This window comes from Balaenoptera acutorostrata, chromosome 16 (genome assembly GCF_949987535.1).
Source record: "Balaenoptera acutorostrata chromosome 16, mBalAcu1.1, whole genome shotgun sequence".
In the NCBI taxonomy this organism is placed as follows: Eukaryota; Metazoa; Chordata; class Mammalia; order Artiodactyla; family Balaenopteridae; genus Balaenoptera; species Balaenoptera acutorostrata.
This window is the reverse complement of record NC_080079.1, coordinates 14,135,484-14,150,617: the sequence shown is the minus strand read 5'-3', so window position 1 is coordinate 14,150,617 and position 15,134 is coordinate 14,135,484. Positions and strand designations below refer to the sequence as shown.

Below are 15,134 nucleotides of genomic sequence, written 5' to 3'. Positions count from 1 at the left end.
TGCATGGAATATCTTTTTCCATCCCCTCACTTTCAGTCTGTATGTGTCCCTAGGTCTGAAGTGGGTCTCTTGTAGACAGCATATATATGGGTCTTGTTTTTGTATCCATTCTGTGAGCCTGTGTCTTTTGGTTGGAGCATTTAATCCATTCACGTTTAAGGTAATTATCAATATGTATGTTCCTATGACCATTTTCTTAATTGTTTTGGGTTTGTTTTTGTAGGTCCTTTTCTTCTCTTGTGTTTCCCACTTAGAGAAGTTCCTTTAGCATTTGTTGTAGAGCTGGTTTGGTGGTGCTGAATTCTCTTAGCTTTTGCTTGTCTGTAAAGCTTTTGATTTCTGCATTGAATCTGAATGAGATCCTTGCTGGGTAGAGTAATCTTGGTTGTAGTTTCTTCCCTTTCATCACTTTAAATATGTCATGCCACTCCCTTCTGGCTTGTAGAGTTTCTGCTGAGAAATCAGCTGTTATCCTTATGGGAGTTCCCTTGTATGTTATTTGTCGTTTTTCTCTTGTTGCTTTCAATAATTTTACTTTGTCTTTAATTTTTGCCAATTTGATTACTATGTGTCTCAGCATGTTTCTCCTTGGGTTTATCCTGCCTGGGACTCTCTGTGCTTCCTGGACTTGGGTGGCTATTTCCTTTCCCATGTTAGGGAAGTTTTCAACTATAATCTCTTCAAATATTTTCTCGGGTCCTTTCTCTCTCTCCTCCTTCTGAGACCCCTATAATGCGAATGTTGTTGTGTTTAATGTTGTCCCAGAGGTCTCTCAGGCTGTCTTCATTTCTTTTCATTCTTTTTTCTTTATTCTGTTCCGCAGCAGTGAATTCCACCATTCTGTCTTCCAGGTCACTTATCCGTTCTTCTGCCTCAGTTATTCTGCTATTGATTCCTTCTAGTGTATTTTTCATTTCAGTTATTGTATTGTTCATCTCTGTTTGTTCTTTAATTCTTCTAGGTCTTTGTTAAACATTTCCTGCATCCTCTCGATCTTTGCCTCCATTCTTTTTCCGAGGTCCTGGATCATCTTCACTATCATTATTCTGAATTCTTTTTCTGGAAGGTTGCCTATCTCCACTTCATTTAGTTGTGTTTCTGGGGTTTTATCTTGTTTCTTCATCTGGTACATAGCCCTCTGCCTTTTCATGTTGTCTATCTTTCTGTGAATGTGGTTTTTGTTCTATAGGCTGCAGGATTGTAGTTCTTCCTGCTTCTGCTGTCTGCCCTCTCTCATTTTTTAAATATAAAAGTATTTCCAAGTTATTGAAGTTTTTGGAGAATAATTAATAATACTAATTAACATCAAATTCAGGGCACATGACCAAATACAATTCCACTTTAATTTGTGATTCTTTTAACTTCAAAGGAAATCTTGAATAGTATATAAGAAACCTAAGTTTCAGCTGACTTCTAAAAGTTAATTTCCTAAAGAAACTAAGCACATAAAGGAATATTTAATGTAATTTCGTATTCTTCACATAATGATTGGTTCCTAGGCATACCAGTAAGAAAAATAATTGCATGTTTTCATCAGCAACGTATACCAAGAACTATGAAAATACTGACTGCTAGTGTTAACTAGAATGGGTATTTATTGCTTATATTCAGTAAAACGCTTTAGCTTGGTATCAGATAATTTTTACAATGTTAGTTCAAAATCATTATCATTTCCTCTCTGACAACATAGGATGGCATACGTTTTGCAGTATAGAAACTGAGAGCTCTTGCTGCTATATTTTATGTGAAAAGAAGTATAGAATCTTTTCAATGATGGACTTCTTAGGAACCTGCTTAATTCCAATGGAATCCATTCTATTAGCAGCAATAGGAAGGCATTAATAAACCAAAGAGCCATTCTGGTCCGTTCCACCTTCCTCCCAGTACCTAAATATCCCAGGTGCCATCCCTGGACACAGACTTGGACTGGACATAAGGGTGCTGTGTTTGCAGAGACTACACTAGATCCTCCAGCTTCGTTTACTCCTATGCTTAATGACTTGGGGGTGTTCTAGACTTCGATGAACGGGTTGCACTAGAACTCCACTTTCAAAACAATATTGTTACTACTAGAACTTGCATGTTTGCCTCCACATAAGTCTCTTTACATTTCATATTGGTTGTTAGTATCTCAAAAACTTAGCCCCGCTTTCAAATTTTAGAATATTCGCAGAAAAGGAAACAAGCTATTCATTCACTGTGAGCTGAACGATGGTAGTTCTAGTGAGTAGGCAGGTCTGCATTGCTATTCTGTTTAGGAATTCATGTTATTGCCCATCTATCCAAGCAGTATCTGGCACCACGTTATAAAACTTAAGTAAGAATTTACTCCCCTCCTTCTCTTTACTCGTTTTATTGTGCAGAAGGCTTCATCTGAAGTCAGTGGGAAGAGATCTATGGGGCATCCAGAGGAATGCTGACTTGATTTTCCCAGGTTGACATTTAACAGATATTTAAAGTAAAATGCATAGATTTCTCAGGTGAATGTGGCCTGGAAATAATCTGTTTGCAGTCTTTTATATGAGATGAATGAAAATGAATTTGAATCACATCTTTAATGTTTGAAGAATTCATCATTTATTCTTTAATATCTTCCTTATACTTATCAGAGTAAAGGAAAGTATGAAGTGATGATGGGAACCTACAAAAATGCAGCTGAGATGGTTGACCTGTATGTGGAGCTAATCAACAAGTTCCCTTCAATTATTGCATTAATTGATCCTTTCAGGAAGGAGGTAATAGGATTCAACTTGAATTTTATAATAAAACAATAAAATCTTCCTTTTGGATCTGTAGATTTGAAATGTGTTGTAATTTGGGCTGGGGCTGAGTTGCTTTATTTTGGCATTTATGAGAAAAGGCACTTACTAAGCAAATGAATAGCAGAAACACATAGGAGTGTGCCTGTCTACGGAATGAAACAAGTATCCCCCAGCACTTCAGGAATACCTGTGTATTTACAAGCAGCCTGACTGATGGCAGGTGAGCCCAACGTGCTAGCTGGTGCTTCAATAGGTTAATCACATATCATTTCCAAGTGCTCACGGAAACAGGACTTCAACTAGGCCAAATGTTTTTTAAACCTAAATCCAGTTACTATGCATGCATAGAAGTTACAAAGCCATATTTTTAAAAGGTGTGAGATATTGAGGTTTCTGATTTATTCACACTAATGCATCTGACGAGGGTTGTTTATGTGCCATAGAACTCTCTCTTCCTAACCCACTTAAACGTCAAAACTTACGTTTATTTATTTGTTTGTTTGTTTATTTATTTATTTATTTATGGCTATGTTGGGTCTTCGTTCTGTGCGAGGGCTTTCTCTAGTTGCGGCGAGCGGGGGCCACTCTTCATCGCGGTGCGCGGGCCTCTCACTATCGCAGCCTCTCTTGCTGCGGAGCACAGGCTCCAGACGCGCAGGCTCAGTAGCTGTGGCTCACGGGCCTAGTCGCTCCGCGGCATGTGGGATCTTCCCAGACCAGGGCTCGAACCCGTGTCCCCTGCATTGGCAGGCAGATTCTCAACCACTGCGCCACCAGGGAAGCCCCAAAACTTACGTTCTTGATTTTATGCATTTGAGAACCAGTAGATATAGTGAGCAGGTACCCTCTTTGAGACAACTCACCTATTTAAATTTGAGGGACAAAGAGAGTGCTGGATCTTACTGGAGCCCCAGGCTCTCTCAGTCCCATCTTTCCTTTCACAGCCTGTGCTACAACCCAGCGCTTGTGGAAGATGCTGAGCCTAGTTCTTTAATCTTGCCAGACCTATCTTCTGCTTCTTGTCCCAAGGCTCTGGCCACAACTCTTTTTAATGCAATAAGATGTACCTATATGGCCTGTTCTAATGGGACAGGTTGAAATCTGGTACAATGGCTGGGAAGACTGTATATATCTATTTAAATAATGAGCATTTCATTTCATTTGGTGGTCTCACCAATAAAAAATAAGGGTGCTGGGAATGAGGGTCTATGTCCCTGCAGGCTCATTTCCTTCAGTTGGCTTTTTACCAGAAATAACACTAAAATCTCCTAACCAACCAGTCTTCAGCAGCATCATGGATAACACAGTGGGTAGGAAGAGCCTGTGTTTGAAGGACATCAGAATTAATGTGGAGAATAGCATTTAATGTGTATTAACATTTTATTCACTAGATCTTCAAGCTCAAATTTAATCACTCTAAGTTTCTGTTCCATGAAGCTTGTTAATTTGTGTGGCTGTGGTACGGGCAACATGAAGCCACAGATGCAAACAAACCAAGCCTCCCACCCCTGTTTTGTGTGTCTCAAAAAGCTGTATAGCTGATTATGTGCTGCATGATTCCTGTCGTTTTGTGATGATGTCCCACACATTGTAATGATCAATTCTTAAATATTTACCCAGGACTCTGAACAGTGGGACAGCACCTACAATGCTCTTGGTTCCAAGTGTTACATAATCGCAGGCACCGCCTCCAAAAGCATCTCTAAACTTCTAGAGGATGGGAACATCGGCATCCTCAGATGCAGCGGGCTGATCGTAAAACACACAAATCAAACTACGATGTCTGACTTGGTGGAAATGACCAATCTTATCGACAGTGAGTAAAAAGTATAGCTCTGAAAGACTCATAATGCATTTAAATATGCAGTATATCAGTTAATAAAAAGCATGGAATAAATCTTGGAAGATAAAAACACCCCAACCATTTGTGAGTGATTCGGTGCTGGAAAACAAAATGCAGCTTACTACTGATTCACGTCGTAATGTTCCAATAACAGCCCTGCCCGGGGGCCCCCCTTCAGGGAGGGCCACCGCAAACAGGTGGCTGAGGCCACAGCCCCTTTCAGCTTCACACGACACCACAGTGATTTTTTTTCAATCACTAGCCCACACTGGCTTTTTTTCAACTCCTCAAAAGTTTCAAACTTTTTACAGCCTTGAGGTCTTTGAACATGCTGTTCCTTCAGCCTAGAATGCTTTGCCCTGTACCATTTAGTTGGCTAACTATTCCTTCAGGTCTTTTTGCCTTAAATGAAACCTCTTCAGATCTATATGCCTTCCCTGACTTCCCCCACCCCTCACTGGCTGCTCTGAACCTTTCTTATCCTATATTTTCAATTGTAGTACTGGTCACAATTACTTGTAGGCTATTTAATGTCTGGTATCCTCCACTAGACTGTAAATTCCCAGGAGTTCATGGGAGTCTTGTTCACTTATGCACAGGGCCTGAAACATGCATATCGTGAGTGGGTCTCAGGAACTAGGCAGCAGGCTGGTCTCAGACCTGGAGCAGGACGCAGAGCGAGCCTGGCAGCCAGGGGCCTGGGCTGGTGCCAGAGGATGGAATGAAATGCCTGTAGCCCCTTAGCCTGCAGGCTGCCCTGGTCTACGGCCCAGGCAGGCTGGCGTGCAGGTGGTGGATGGAATGCCCCAGGGCCTGGTCTTTCCTCCTGGGCCTACCTCTCAGCAGCCATTCTGTCATCCACTCCAGATTGCTGCTCTAACTCCTGCCTGTAAGACACAACTCTGTCACCATAGGAAGAACTTTGGCTTGCAGTCTTGTAGACTGTGCGAATTTTAAGGGGTTTTGAGATCTTCAAGTGATTGATTAAATACTATCAACACTGCTTTCCTAATAAGTCAACATTCAGAACGACAGATTCCTTTGAATAAAATTTTACATGAACTGTGAAATCCATTATTTAGGCATATGACGCCCTTGCACTTACTGTATATTTTGACTCAAAGGTGCACATTGAACATGATCGACCTTGAATTGTGTCTTACAGCTTAGAAATGCGTCAGTCTAATTTGAGCATTTTTCCTCTACAGCGGTAATAATGGTGCCTCTTACAATTTATGGTATGTTAAATTTGATGAAACATGGCATTCATTTAGTATTTTATCATCTAAACTACTACAAAGGGGTAAACAAATAAAATCAGGGTAATAAAAATGCAAACGTTTGGGTTAGAATTCTCAGGTGGTCAAATAATTGACTCTTCGCAGTTTTAAATCTCTGGCAAATTTTAAATTTTGATCCCAGAGGCTCATATATTTGATGATTGTTTCCATACCATCTAAAACTGAAAAGAATTCCTCTGCTTACAGGTAAGAAGCACATCACTGTCTTTGGAAGTGCAGAAGGAGAGTCGTCTGATGACAGCCTTGTCGATTTGGTAAGTGCTGAAAACCGCTCAACTGCAGAATTGCCAAAACACTGCTTTTATCCCAAATTGGTATTTCAGAGAAAGGCGGTCTTTGGCAGAGAAAGTCATGTAACCTTTTATGAAAAAGACTTTCTTCCTCCCAGACAGCAAATCTTTGAACTTTTAAAAAGAAGAAAAATTGAAGTCCTGGTAAAATGACGAGCACACTTAAATGACTGGGGTGTGCACTTGCAATCTTACCTCCTAAAATGAAGTAAGAAAGGCCAGGATGTTCTTAGATAAAAATCAGCATGCTTACATGACTAGCAGAGCATCTGATGTACAGTCACACTATCTCTTTACCTTTGACACTTTCAGCTTATAAGCAGGCCACTTTACTCATGTAACAAAATGAGAAATTAACTTAATGAGAGTAAAAACAAAACAGCACACAGGGGCAGTGTCCTTTCTCCCTCAAGAACTGTTTGTAGTTTAGCAAAATATGACTCCATTTAAAATAAGCTGTTCCCCCACCTCTTTAGGCCGTTGGACTTGGTGTCCGGTTTATCAAGTTGGGAGGTCTTTCTCGTGGCGAACGGGTGACTAAGTACAACCGCCTCTTTACTATAGAGGAAGAACTTGTCCAGAATGGGACACTGGGTATGTGCTGCTTTCTTGCTTAGTTTCGCTTAGCCATGAATAAGAGAACAAAGATTGGGAGATGGGGGAAGAGAAGTCTCTCGGTAGGAGGGCAGGGAAATCCAAAGACTATAAATAAGTGCTGACAAAACTAGGATGGCATTTGCCACGTGTATTGTTTTCTTAATGGATTATCTATTTACCTGAATGTTTAAAACTCTAGCCCTAATCTTGATGAATAGGCTGTGTGATGCTTTTCAATAGACTTAATTGATTGGAATTTCCAAGCCTACCTTTTGTTACGGTCCAAATTATACTTAAGGTTTTTCTGCACAGCCCAGGAAAGTTAAAGGTGGATGTTTTCCTGGTGGTTCTTGGCAACAACTCGTTTTACTCAAGTAGATAGCATGTTAATTTAATGTACCTTGGAAAGGCTATGGTCTCAAGAGAGATGAACCAATCATTTACGACATCAAACTTTGTAAATCTGCATGGGTAGAAGCACCTTATGTACTGGCTAACTGGAGAGCAACACCCCAAATATACATTTTTACTCTATATATTACTGACTGTGATAGCCAAAACAAAGCATGCAAAGACATTTAAAGAGACCAATAGTTGTCTTTGAAATTCTGAAACTATTTTGTATTTTAAAATAGAATTGATATACTGCAAAAAAAAAAGTTACGTTAATTAAGTAGTGTTGACATACTTGTATACCATAAATGAAACTATAAAATGAGATAGATTATAGAATGTATTGTGGAACATACCAATTATTGAATATGAAAGCAAGGAAGTCCTACTTTGTGACTCAGTAATAGGCATTTTTTAAAAAGTGACCAAGAGAAATAGTAATTATTCATTTGTCACGTTTAACATAGGTAATGACCTTGTTTTCTAGAAAACAAAGATATAATTGGGAGACTATTTCTAAGTCATGCGAGGGCAGTCAAAAGTTACTTTGTATTGTTTAGTGTGTAACAACATGAAGGCTTGTTTTTTCAAATAGGTAAAATTATACTGTTCCTACATATCAGTCTGATTATTTTTTTGTCATCCTGACTTGTGGAAGCTTTAGGTTCCTTCAATGACCTATCACATTTCCAGCCAGACTTCACCACAAGGGAAACAGCTGCTTCAGGGCATCAAAAAGGACTCTAGTGACTGGAGGCCCAGCCCCTCCCTGGTGACAGTGCCAGCCCTGAGCATTCCGGAATGGATTAACAGATTAGTGAGGATTTCGCTGACATTGGCAGTGGTCAATAAATAAGAAGGGGACCAAAAAACTGGAAAACCAAATCACTGCACTGAGAGACTGAGTAGGAAATCTTGTCAAAAGCTCAGCCATTAAAACACTGTCCCTGCCTGGAAACACGTGGAACCTGACCGGAATAGGCTAAGTCCTCAGTGGTTTACCTTGGAATAGTCAGTTGGCAATGGTCTGTCTCATGCAGAGTACCAGCCTTTCCTCTAGTTCATCTTCCTCTTATCCTTTGCTGCTCGGCCTCTGCCCAAAGTCTGCTGTAAACCAAATGTTCCAGAATGTTGTCTAAGGGTACACTGCAAACTCAACAAGTGTATTGCAGTTAATGTATAAACGATGACATGCCCACTCTAAGGTGGTTCTAGAATCCTTCCTAATGGTGATGTGACACCTCTGGACAGTTCTAAAGATGGTCTCCTTTAAGTCATGTAACAAAGAACGTCAAAATTGGCACCACTGGATTAGACAGTAAAATTTATTGTTGTTTTTAATAGGTTTCAGTGAAGAACACACATTTTTCTACTTGAATGAGGAAGCTGAAAAGGCTGCCATGGCTGGTGAGCTGCCTGAGCCCCCGAAGCCCATCTTCGCCACAGAAGTTGTGGAGCAATCAGCCAAAACATGAGTGTCTTCCAGACGGGCTGCACACACCCCAGCTGACAGCCACACCACTGGTATCATTAGACTGGGAGATCTCAAGTATGTCTTCATTTTGGTTTTGCTCTAAAACTTCACTAACTCGTGTGCTTTTTCTTCTTTTAATTTCACTGTTTGGTGAAATACAGAGATAGTATTTTGCCCCGAATTATATCTGTGAACCTTGTCTTCTGGCCATCACATTTCTATGGGGATCTTGTTTGTATACGAGCTCTCCTGTCCATTTTGGGGGGTCATGACCTAGTAAAAGAGTACAATATTTTTGCCACCAACTCCACACTCAGTTCAAACACCTCATACTAGGAGCTCTCTCTGCCAGGAAGGTGTACATCTTCTGTTTCACGGATTTTTTAAGAGCCAAATAGCTTCCTCTCACTTTCCTACCCTTAATTCCCTTTTCTCTGATTCCCATCTCTTTCTAGATTTTAGTTGTTCATCTATCATTTATATCTTTGGGGGTCTCCTTAGATCCTTTTTGGAACAAGAATGAGCATAAGTGAGTAAACACATCAATGAATGAATATTCTTAAAGCAATTAAATGCCCAATCATTTTTACTACAGAATCTAGTAGGTGATTAAAAATGATGCAACATACAGATTGGCTGAATTGTCTCTTCTGAAAGCCAGTATCCGGGTTATAGCAGAGGATGACCAGAAATAAACATATTCAAACACATACCTATAGATATAATAATATCCAACTGCTTTATATGATTTAGATTCTCTGTTCAAACTGTTACTATTTGTCTTTGCCCCAAATTATATAAATTGCTATGTACTGACCTGTGAGAGAGTTGGCTAAGTTTAGATTTCTGATATATTCTATAAGTTTTTACTAAGCATCCTGAGGACCTCTTCTTTTGAAGAGTACTAAGAGGGGAAGGTAATGGCCTTATGGCAGAGCCAAGGCCTTACTGTAAAAGCAGTGATTTAAAATAGGCTCAGTGGCAGATTCTCTCAGAGCACAGGGCAGGAGAACTGGTTGGTATCACTCTAAGTTGGGAGAACTGTGTCACAGTCTGTTGTTGCTACTGCCTTTCCTGATGCTTAGCAATAAACAACGGATGAGTGTTCAGATAGCCTCTGCACATGTACACACACACACACACACACACACACACAGATGAAATATGGGAGATCGTATGACAGTATGCCCTGGAAATGTGACAAAAATTATAATTAAATGAATGAAACTAGAGAAAAAAGGTACAACCAAGTTAATAACTGAATAACTACATTAAATTAACCAAAGAGGTGATTTATTACCTCAACCAAGTCAACACTTTAATTTCAGCGCTGAGCACAGCCTATTCACCTTTTCCTTACTTGAGGATTGGGGTCACCAATGGATGTGTAGCATTTCAAGTTTTTGAAAGTGATAAGCACTGTTTCTATTTATATATTTTCTCTCTCTCTACATATATGTTAAAGGATATATAATAGATATAAAACATATATATATATATATGGAATTACATGTAAAGAGATGAAAGAAACTCATCATACCCTGTATTAAAAAATGGCAGTGGGACGGGGAAATGTTAGTGCTCCGAAGAAACTTCAAACCAAATGCAGTCCTTAAGTAAGGGCTGCTTGATGATCTTCCTAAGGTCAGTGATGATAAAGAGACGGCTATCCATTCTCCACAGCTTATTGCCATATAAGCTGAAGCTGTTCCACGATGAAAGTGATTAAACATGTATAGTGCACGTTTATAAAAATCATCCGAACTTTGTTTTTAAGATTCTGTGATACAGACTATACACTATACCTACCATACAACCTAAAAATGGTCTGAAAGATTAACAATAACCTCTACCTGTACTATGCCATTTCTAACAAACATTTACTGTTAACAAAACAGGTGAGGAAGGAGGAATTACCGGCGAGTAGCCAGAGCCAAAACACGCATCTGTTTTTACTCAGGCCAATCAAGGCGGGATGGTTACAGCCCTGCTAATTCCCTCCAATCAGAATTTCCACAGGACTGATCAACTGCTGAAACCACTGTAGGTGAGGAGTTTATGTGAGACTATCTCAGATACAAAAGGATGCTAGAATTAATTTTAGCAAATTAATTTTAAATGCTTTGTGATGTTGGTGAAGAAATAAGCAGCTCAGAAAAGGCAAGAACACTTTCAAAATACTGTACCAGTGACTAAATGTTGCCTGGTCCAGCTAACACATTTCACAAATGGTTAACTTCTTACCCTGGAAAGGGTGTGTGGTTAAATATGGAATGACAAGTGTACATATTTTTATATTCCTAAATATGTGTAAGACACATGCCATCAGACTGATAACAGACACAGGAATGCAGAAAGCAGGAAGAAACAAAGAATAGAATTCCTCAAAATAAACCATTTTGTGGATTATTAAAAATTACTAAAGTTATCAAGTCTTACACAATTTTCATATTAAAGAATGTCAAGTTTGGGGAACTAAACCAAAAATGTCAATAACCACAATTGACCTTTAATAAGGGAAACTTGGTGCTTTTTAATAAGTGTGGTGAGGAGAGTTCAAATCACAGCATAACAGAACTTGTTTAAGTGAATTAATGCAGTTTGTAGTTAGTATATCATATAGCAGTATTATTCAATTAGGGGAAATCACAGTTGAAAAACATTACATTATAATTCCCTATGAGTAAACTGATAAGTAACTGTAAAATCATCACTGGAAGAACATGGAAACAATCAAGCATAACGAGCCTACAGAAAGATAATTATCTCCAAATTTAGGAAGTACATTTACCTGCCTATCCACCTTTTCAAGCCTATGTTTAGCATACGTGCAAAAATAAAATACAACTACTGCAATTATTACTATCATTTTCTTTTGCCCTTAGGTGAGAAACACCTGACAGCTTCATGCTGAGCTATGCTAACAAAACTAAACCTTTCACTTTCTTTAATAGTAAAATTACCATTACTGAATCACTGTCATAAAAAAATGCACTCAAGTACATTACCACTTATTTTAAACAAACATCAGTTTTGAAACAATCAACTTTGAAAAGCTGCATAAGGTTTTTTTTAAATCCCTGATTACATTTCTATTTATTCACTGTGGTAGACTGAAACATTGTATTTTTAGAGACTACCACCTAATTTCTTTAAAAAGAACAACAAACCTGTGTAATGTAGAACAGCAGTGAAGCAAGACAATTGTATGCTTGTCACCCATCTCCACTGTACATAAGAACTGTGATAAAATATGGTCCTTGTGCCACATGAGTCCATGAGAAAACACAATTAACTCACAGCACAGAACACACAGTTTACCAAGATAATACTCTATTAAATTCAGGGTTTGGACTTCCACCTCAATTCTGCCTTCTGGCCACTACAGCCTTCCCTCCAAAGTCCTTGGGAGGCTTTGGACACAATCAATAGTATGTGTTTTTCATCCCACAGTTAATAATGTGTGTAATTAACACTGGGTATGGGACTACTAGTTTGACATCAGCTCCTGAATTTTAAGCTTATCTCAGTATATCCTAGAAAGTAATTTGTATGCCACAGTGCCTAACAATTTCCATGCTACTGAAGTTTCTCCACCAAAAAAGGATCAGACCCAAAACAGAAGCTTCTTTGGGGGTTTTTAAAATCACCTTAAGCTAGTCACTTCTGTTTATCCAATTATACATAAGTGCTGCAAACTTTCATCATTACATTTGATTAGTGGTATGCACATTACCTAAAAAGATAACATGAATTTTTTGTAAACTTCTAAAAGAAGTCACACTTAATACAGTAACTAGAAAAAAATCTTATCCTATAAAGATTAAAAAAACTACAAAGAATGTGTACTTTGCTAAATAGCTTACTTATATTTATAAGTGAACTTACAAAAGTGACATCAAAAAAGAACCTATACTCTGAATACAGTGACAAGAACAGAATGTCTATAGCCCTTGCCAATACACCAAAACTAAAGCATGTGCTTGTTAAAAAGGACTTCTGAACGTATCCGCCTTCTGGTTTATGGATCAGCAGTTGGAGCTGTCTGTATCTCTTATTTTTTCAACACTGTCTTCTTTGTATTCTGGTTTAATTTCACCTTCATCATCCTTGTGTTGAGTTGGATCTTTTTCAGCGACGTGGTCTTTGGTTTGGGGTTCATATGTGGAAACAGGATCTAAAACTACAACTGGTTCAGCTTGTTTTTCACTGCCAATGTATTGTCTCCTGCATCCAGTGTTACTGGGAGGCCTAGGGAATGAACAGTTAAACAAAAAAATTAAAAGCAGAGAGAGAAAACATTTATCTTTCAGATTCCTGGATTCAGACGAGCAAAAAACCCAAAACATTCTAAGTCTAATCAACATGCAAAAAGTGGTCTTTGAGGTGCCAGCCATTAAAAAAAAAAAAAGCTATTAGATTACATATTAGGAGCACAAGGCCAGAAGACGGAAAAAGTCAGAGCAATTAACTGCATAAATGTTAAAAAGGCAAATACACCTACCTGCTTAATTGCATGCTCTTCTCACAGAAGCACAAAGCTCCTGGATACTCTGTGCACACCTCCCCACTGCCTGCCGCCCCCAGACTCCTGTCCCACCCCCACTTAGCTGGAAGGAGCCAGTTAACCCCTCCCTTGTGTGCCGGGGTACATGTGATTGCAGATTAGTTCTGAGACTGCAACAAGGAGGGAAATAAACCACTCCCATCCCTGATGGGCAGCTGAGAGATATGCCAGCTGCTGCCATTACTGGCAAGAACAACTCTGGTCAGACCTGTGGAGGGATGAGGGAAAGGAACAAAGGCAGATGGGAGAATCCAGAGAAGAAGTTGAAATGCTAAGTTACCATACACTTTTTCTAAAAAGGGAGAATCATGTTTGAGAAATTTCTTATTGAATTTCAAATGTAGTTTCTTTTTCCACTGAGGTTCCCTTTCTTCTCTTCTAAGAAGCTATTGCTTCTCAAGCTAAATGGGCAACAATTTCCTTATGGAAACAGAGATGTCCTGAAACACTCTTCTCTTTTCACGTGTCAGGAAATTAGGCTGTGGGCACCTAGTCCTCTCAGAAGTCAGGTCAGAAGCCATCATCTGAAGGTACTGGACTGCTGACCTGATGCCTGGAGGTTGAAGGGTGTGTAGTAGGCAGGGCAGAGGCTATTCAGACTTATCTGATCTTCTTGGCAAATGCTGGGATACTAACCATGACCCAGCACACCCCTGTCCCACATCCACCTCTGGATGTCAGGATGTGTACTGGTGAACTGTTGGCCAGGGTCTGCCCACTGCTCTACCGGCCCCTCACCAGGACTTGATTTCTACTATTCCCTGACCCCTAGCTCAGATCTGCTGGTTTAGACACTCTCTTACCACCTAATACTTCTCCCTTGTTGGATTTACCACAGTTATAATTAAATACTGGCAACCAGTTGTTTAATGTCTGTCTCTTCAAGTAAAATGTAAACATCCATGAGGTGGACTGTTTAGCTTTGTTCACAGATCTATGCCAGCACCCAGCGCACATCCATTTGTGGAGTAAACAAATGAGCAAATACTAATGAACTACTGTGTGTGAAAGGCTCAGAATGAATGTGCAGAAACCAAGGCTTTGGTGTGAGTAGATCTGAAGGTCTCTCTTATACAACGAAAGTAACAGAACAAATGATCAACTATTGAGACAAAGTGGCCTGCACGATCCAGCCACAGGTACCAAAACTCAAACCCAGTGACCACAGTTTTATCACCTGGTACTATGAGATCTGTCCAAATGTTTGAAAACCATCCCATAGGGCTATCCAGTTATACCGTGTGACTTGATTATCATTCATAAGTGACTAGCACATAACTGTCTTCTTTGGAGGCGGTAAAAGCAAAGAGATGACCTGAGAGGAAAGCTATACTGTAGCGAGGACAGATTCCTTTATTTTTGCCTGGATTTGGCAACACCCTTGTCATTAGAAAACACCATGACACTGCCCATCTACCTTGGCCAAGGATCCACTTCTCAAGATATCTGTTACTGTGCCTTGGGAATCAATATGGGATGTAGTTACCCAGGTGGTATCTGGCTTGACTTTCTCTGACCCAGGCAACACCTGGAAGGCTGAATCCATTAGGGTATGGTCAGAGAAGCAAAACCCCCATGGATGGCATAAGGGATTCATTATAGACATTAGACCTCAAGCAATGGAGAGAGAGAGTTAGGCAGTCTACGTGAGTCTGTTGCCTCTGTCTATTATGCTGGGCCTGAAATCAGCAGGTCTTGCAGCTGAAAAGGAAGATGGGTGAAAAGTGGCAAGAAGCTGAGGACAAACCAGAGCTGCATCTGTCTTTCACAATCTCCAATCCCGATGATGCAGATGAGCGGCAGGATAAACTGGAGCCCTTCCACATGGAATTGCACGTGCACCTGGCCTAAGATTTGGGGAAGCTGGAGGGGGAGATGGGGGGAGCTGGAGAAACTGTGGGCCAGCT

At 39.8% G+C, this 15,134-nt stretch overlaps 2 protein-coding genes across 13 annotated transcripts in view; one reads left to right on the top strand and one right to left on the bottom strand.

Moving 5' to 3' along the window:
- Positions 1-11,184, top strand: part of ENO4 (enolase 4) — a 34,370-nt gene extending 23,186 nt beyond the window's left edge. For 4 of the 7 annotated variants that reach the window (XM_007173154.2, XM_007173153.2, XM_057530767.1 and 1 more), the window contains 5 exons: positions 2,610-2,735; positions 4,383-4,578; positions 6,093-6,160; positions 6,673-6,790; positions 8,531-11,184. In XM_007173154.2, the coding sequence (XP_007173216.1) occupies positions 2,610-2,735; positions 4,383-4,578; positions 6,093-6,160; positions 6,673-6,790; positions 8,531-8,661 (639 nt within the window). In that variant the 3' untranslated portion in view covers positions 8,662-11,184. The remainder of the gene's footprint in view (positions 1-2,609; positions 2,736-4,382; positions 4,579-6,092; positions 6,161-6,672; positions 6,791-8,530) is intronic. The other 3 variants (XM_007173158.2, XM_007173159.2, XM_007173156.3) reach the window with 2 other exon arrangements.
- Positions 11,185-11,202: 18 nt separating this feature from the next.
- The window catches only part of SHTN1 (shootin 1), a 102,948-nt gene continuing 99,016 nt past the window's right edge, over positions 11,203-15,134 (bottom strand). For 2 of the 6 annotated variants that reach the window (XM_057530763.1, XM_057530765.1), the window contains one exon: positions 11,203-12,911. In XM_057530763.1, coding sequence (XP_057386746.1) covers positions 12,689-12,911 — 223 coding nt within the window. In that variant the 3' untranslated portion in view covers positions 11,203-12,688. The remainder of the gene's footprint in view (positions 12,912-15,134) is intronic. The other 4 variants (XM_007173160.3, XM_057530764.1, XM_057530762.1 and 1 more) reach the window with 3 other exon arrangements.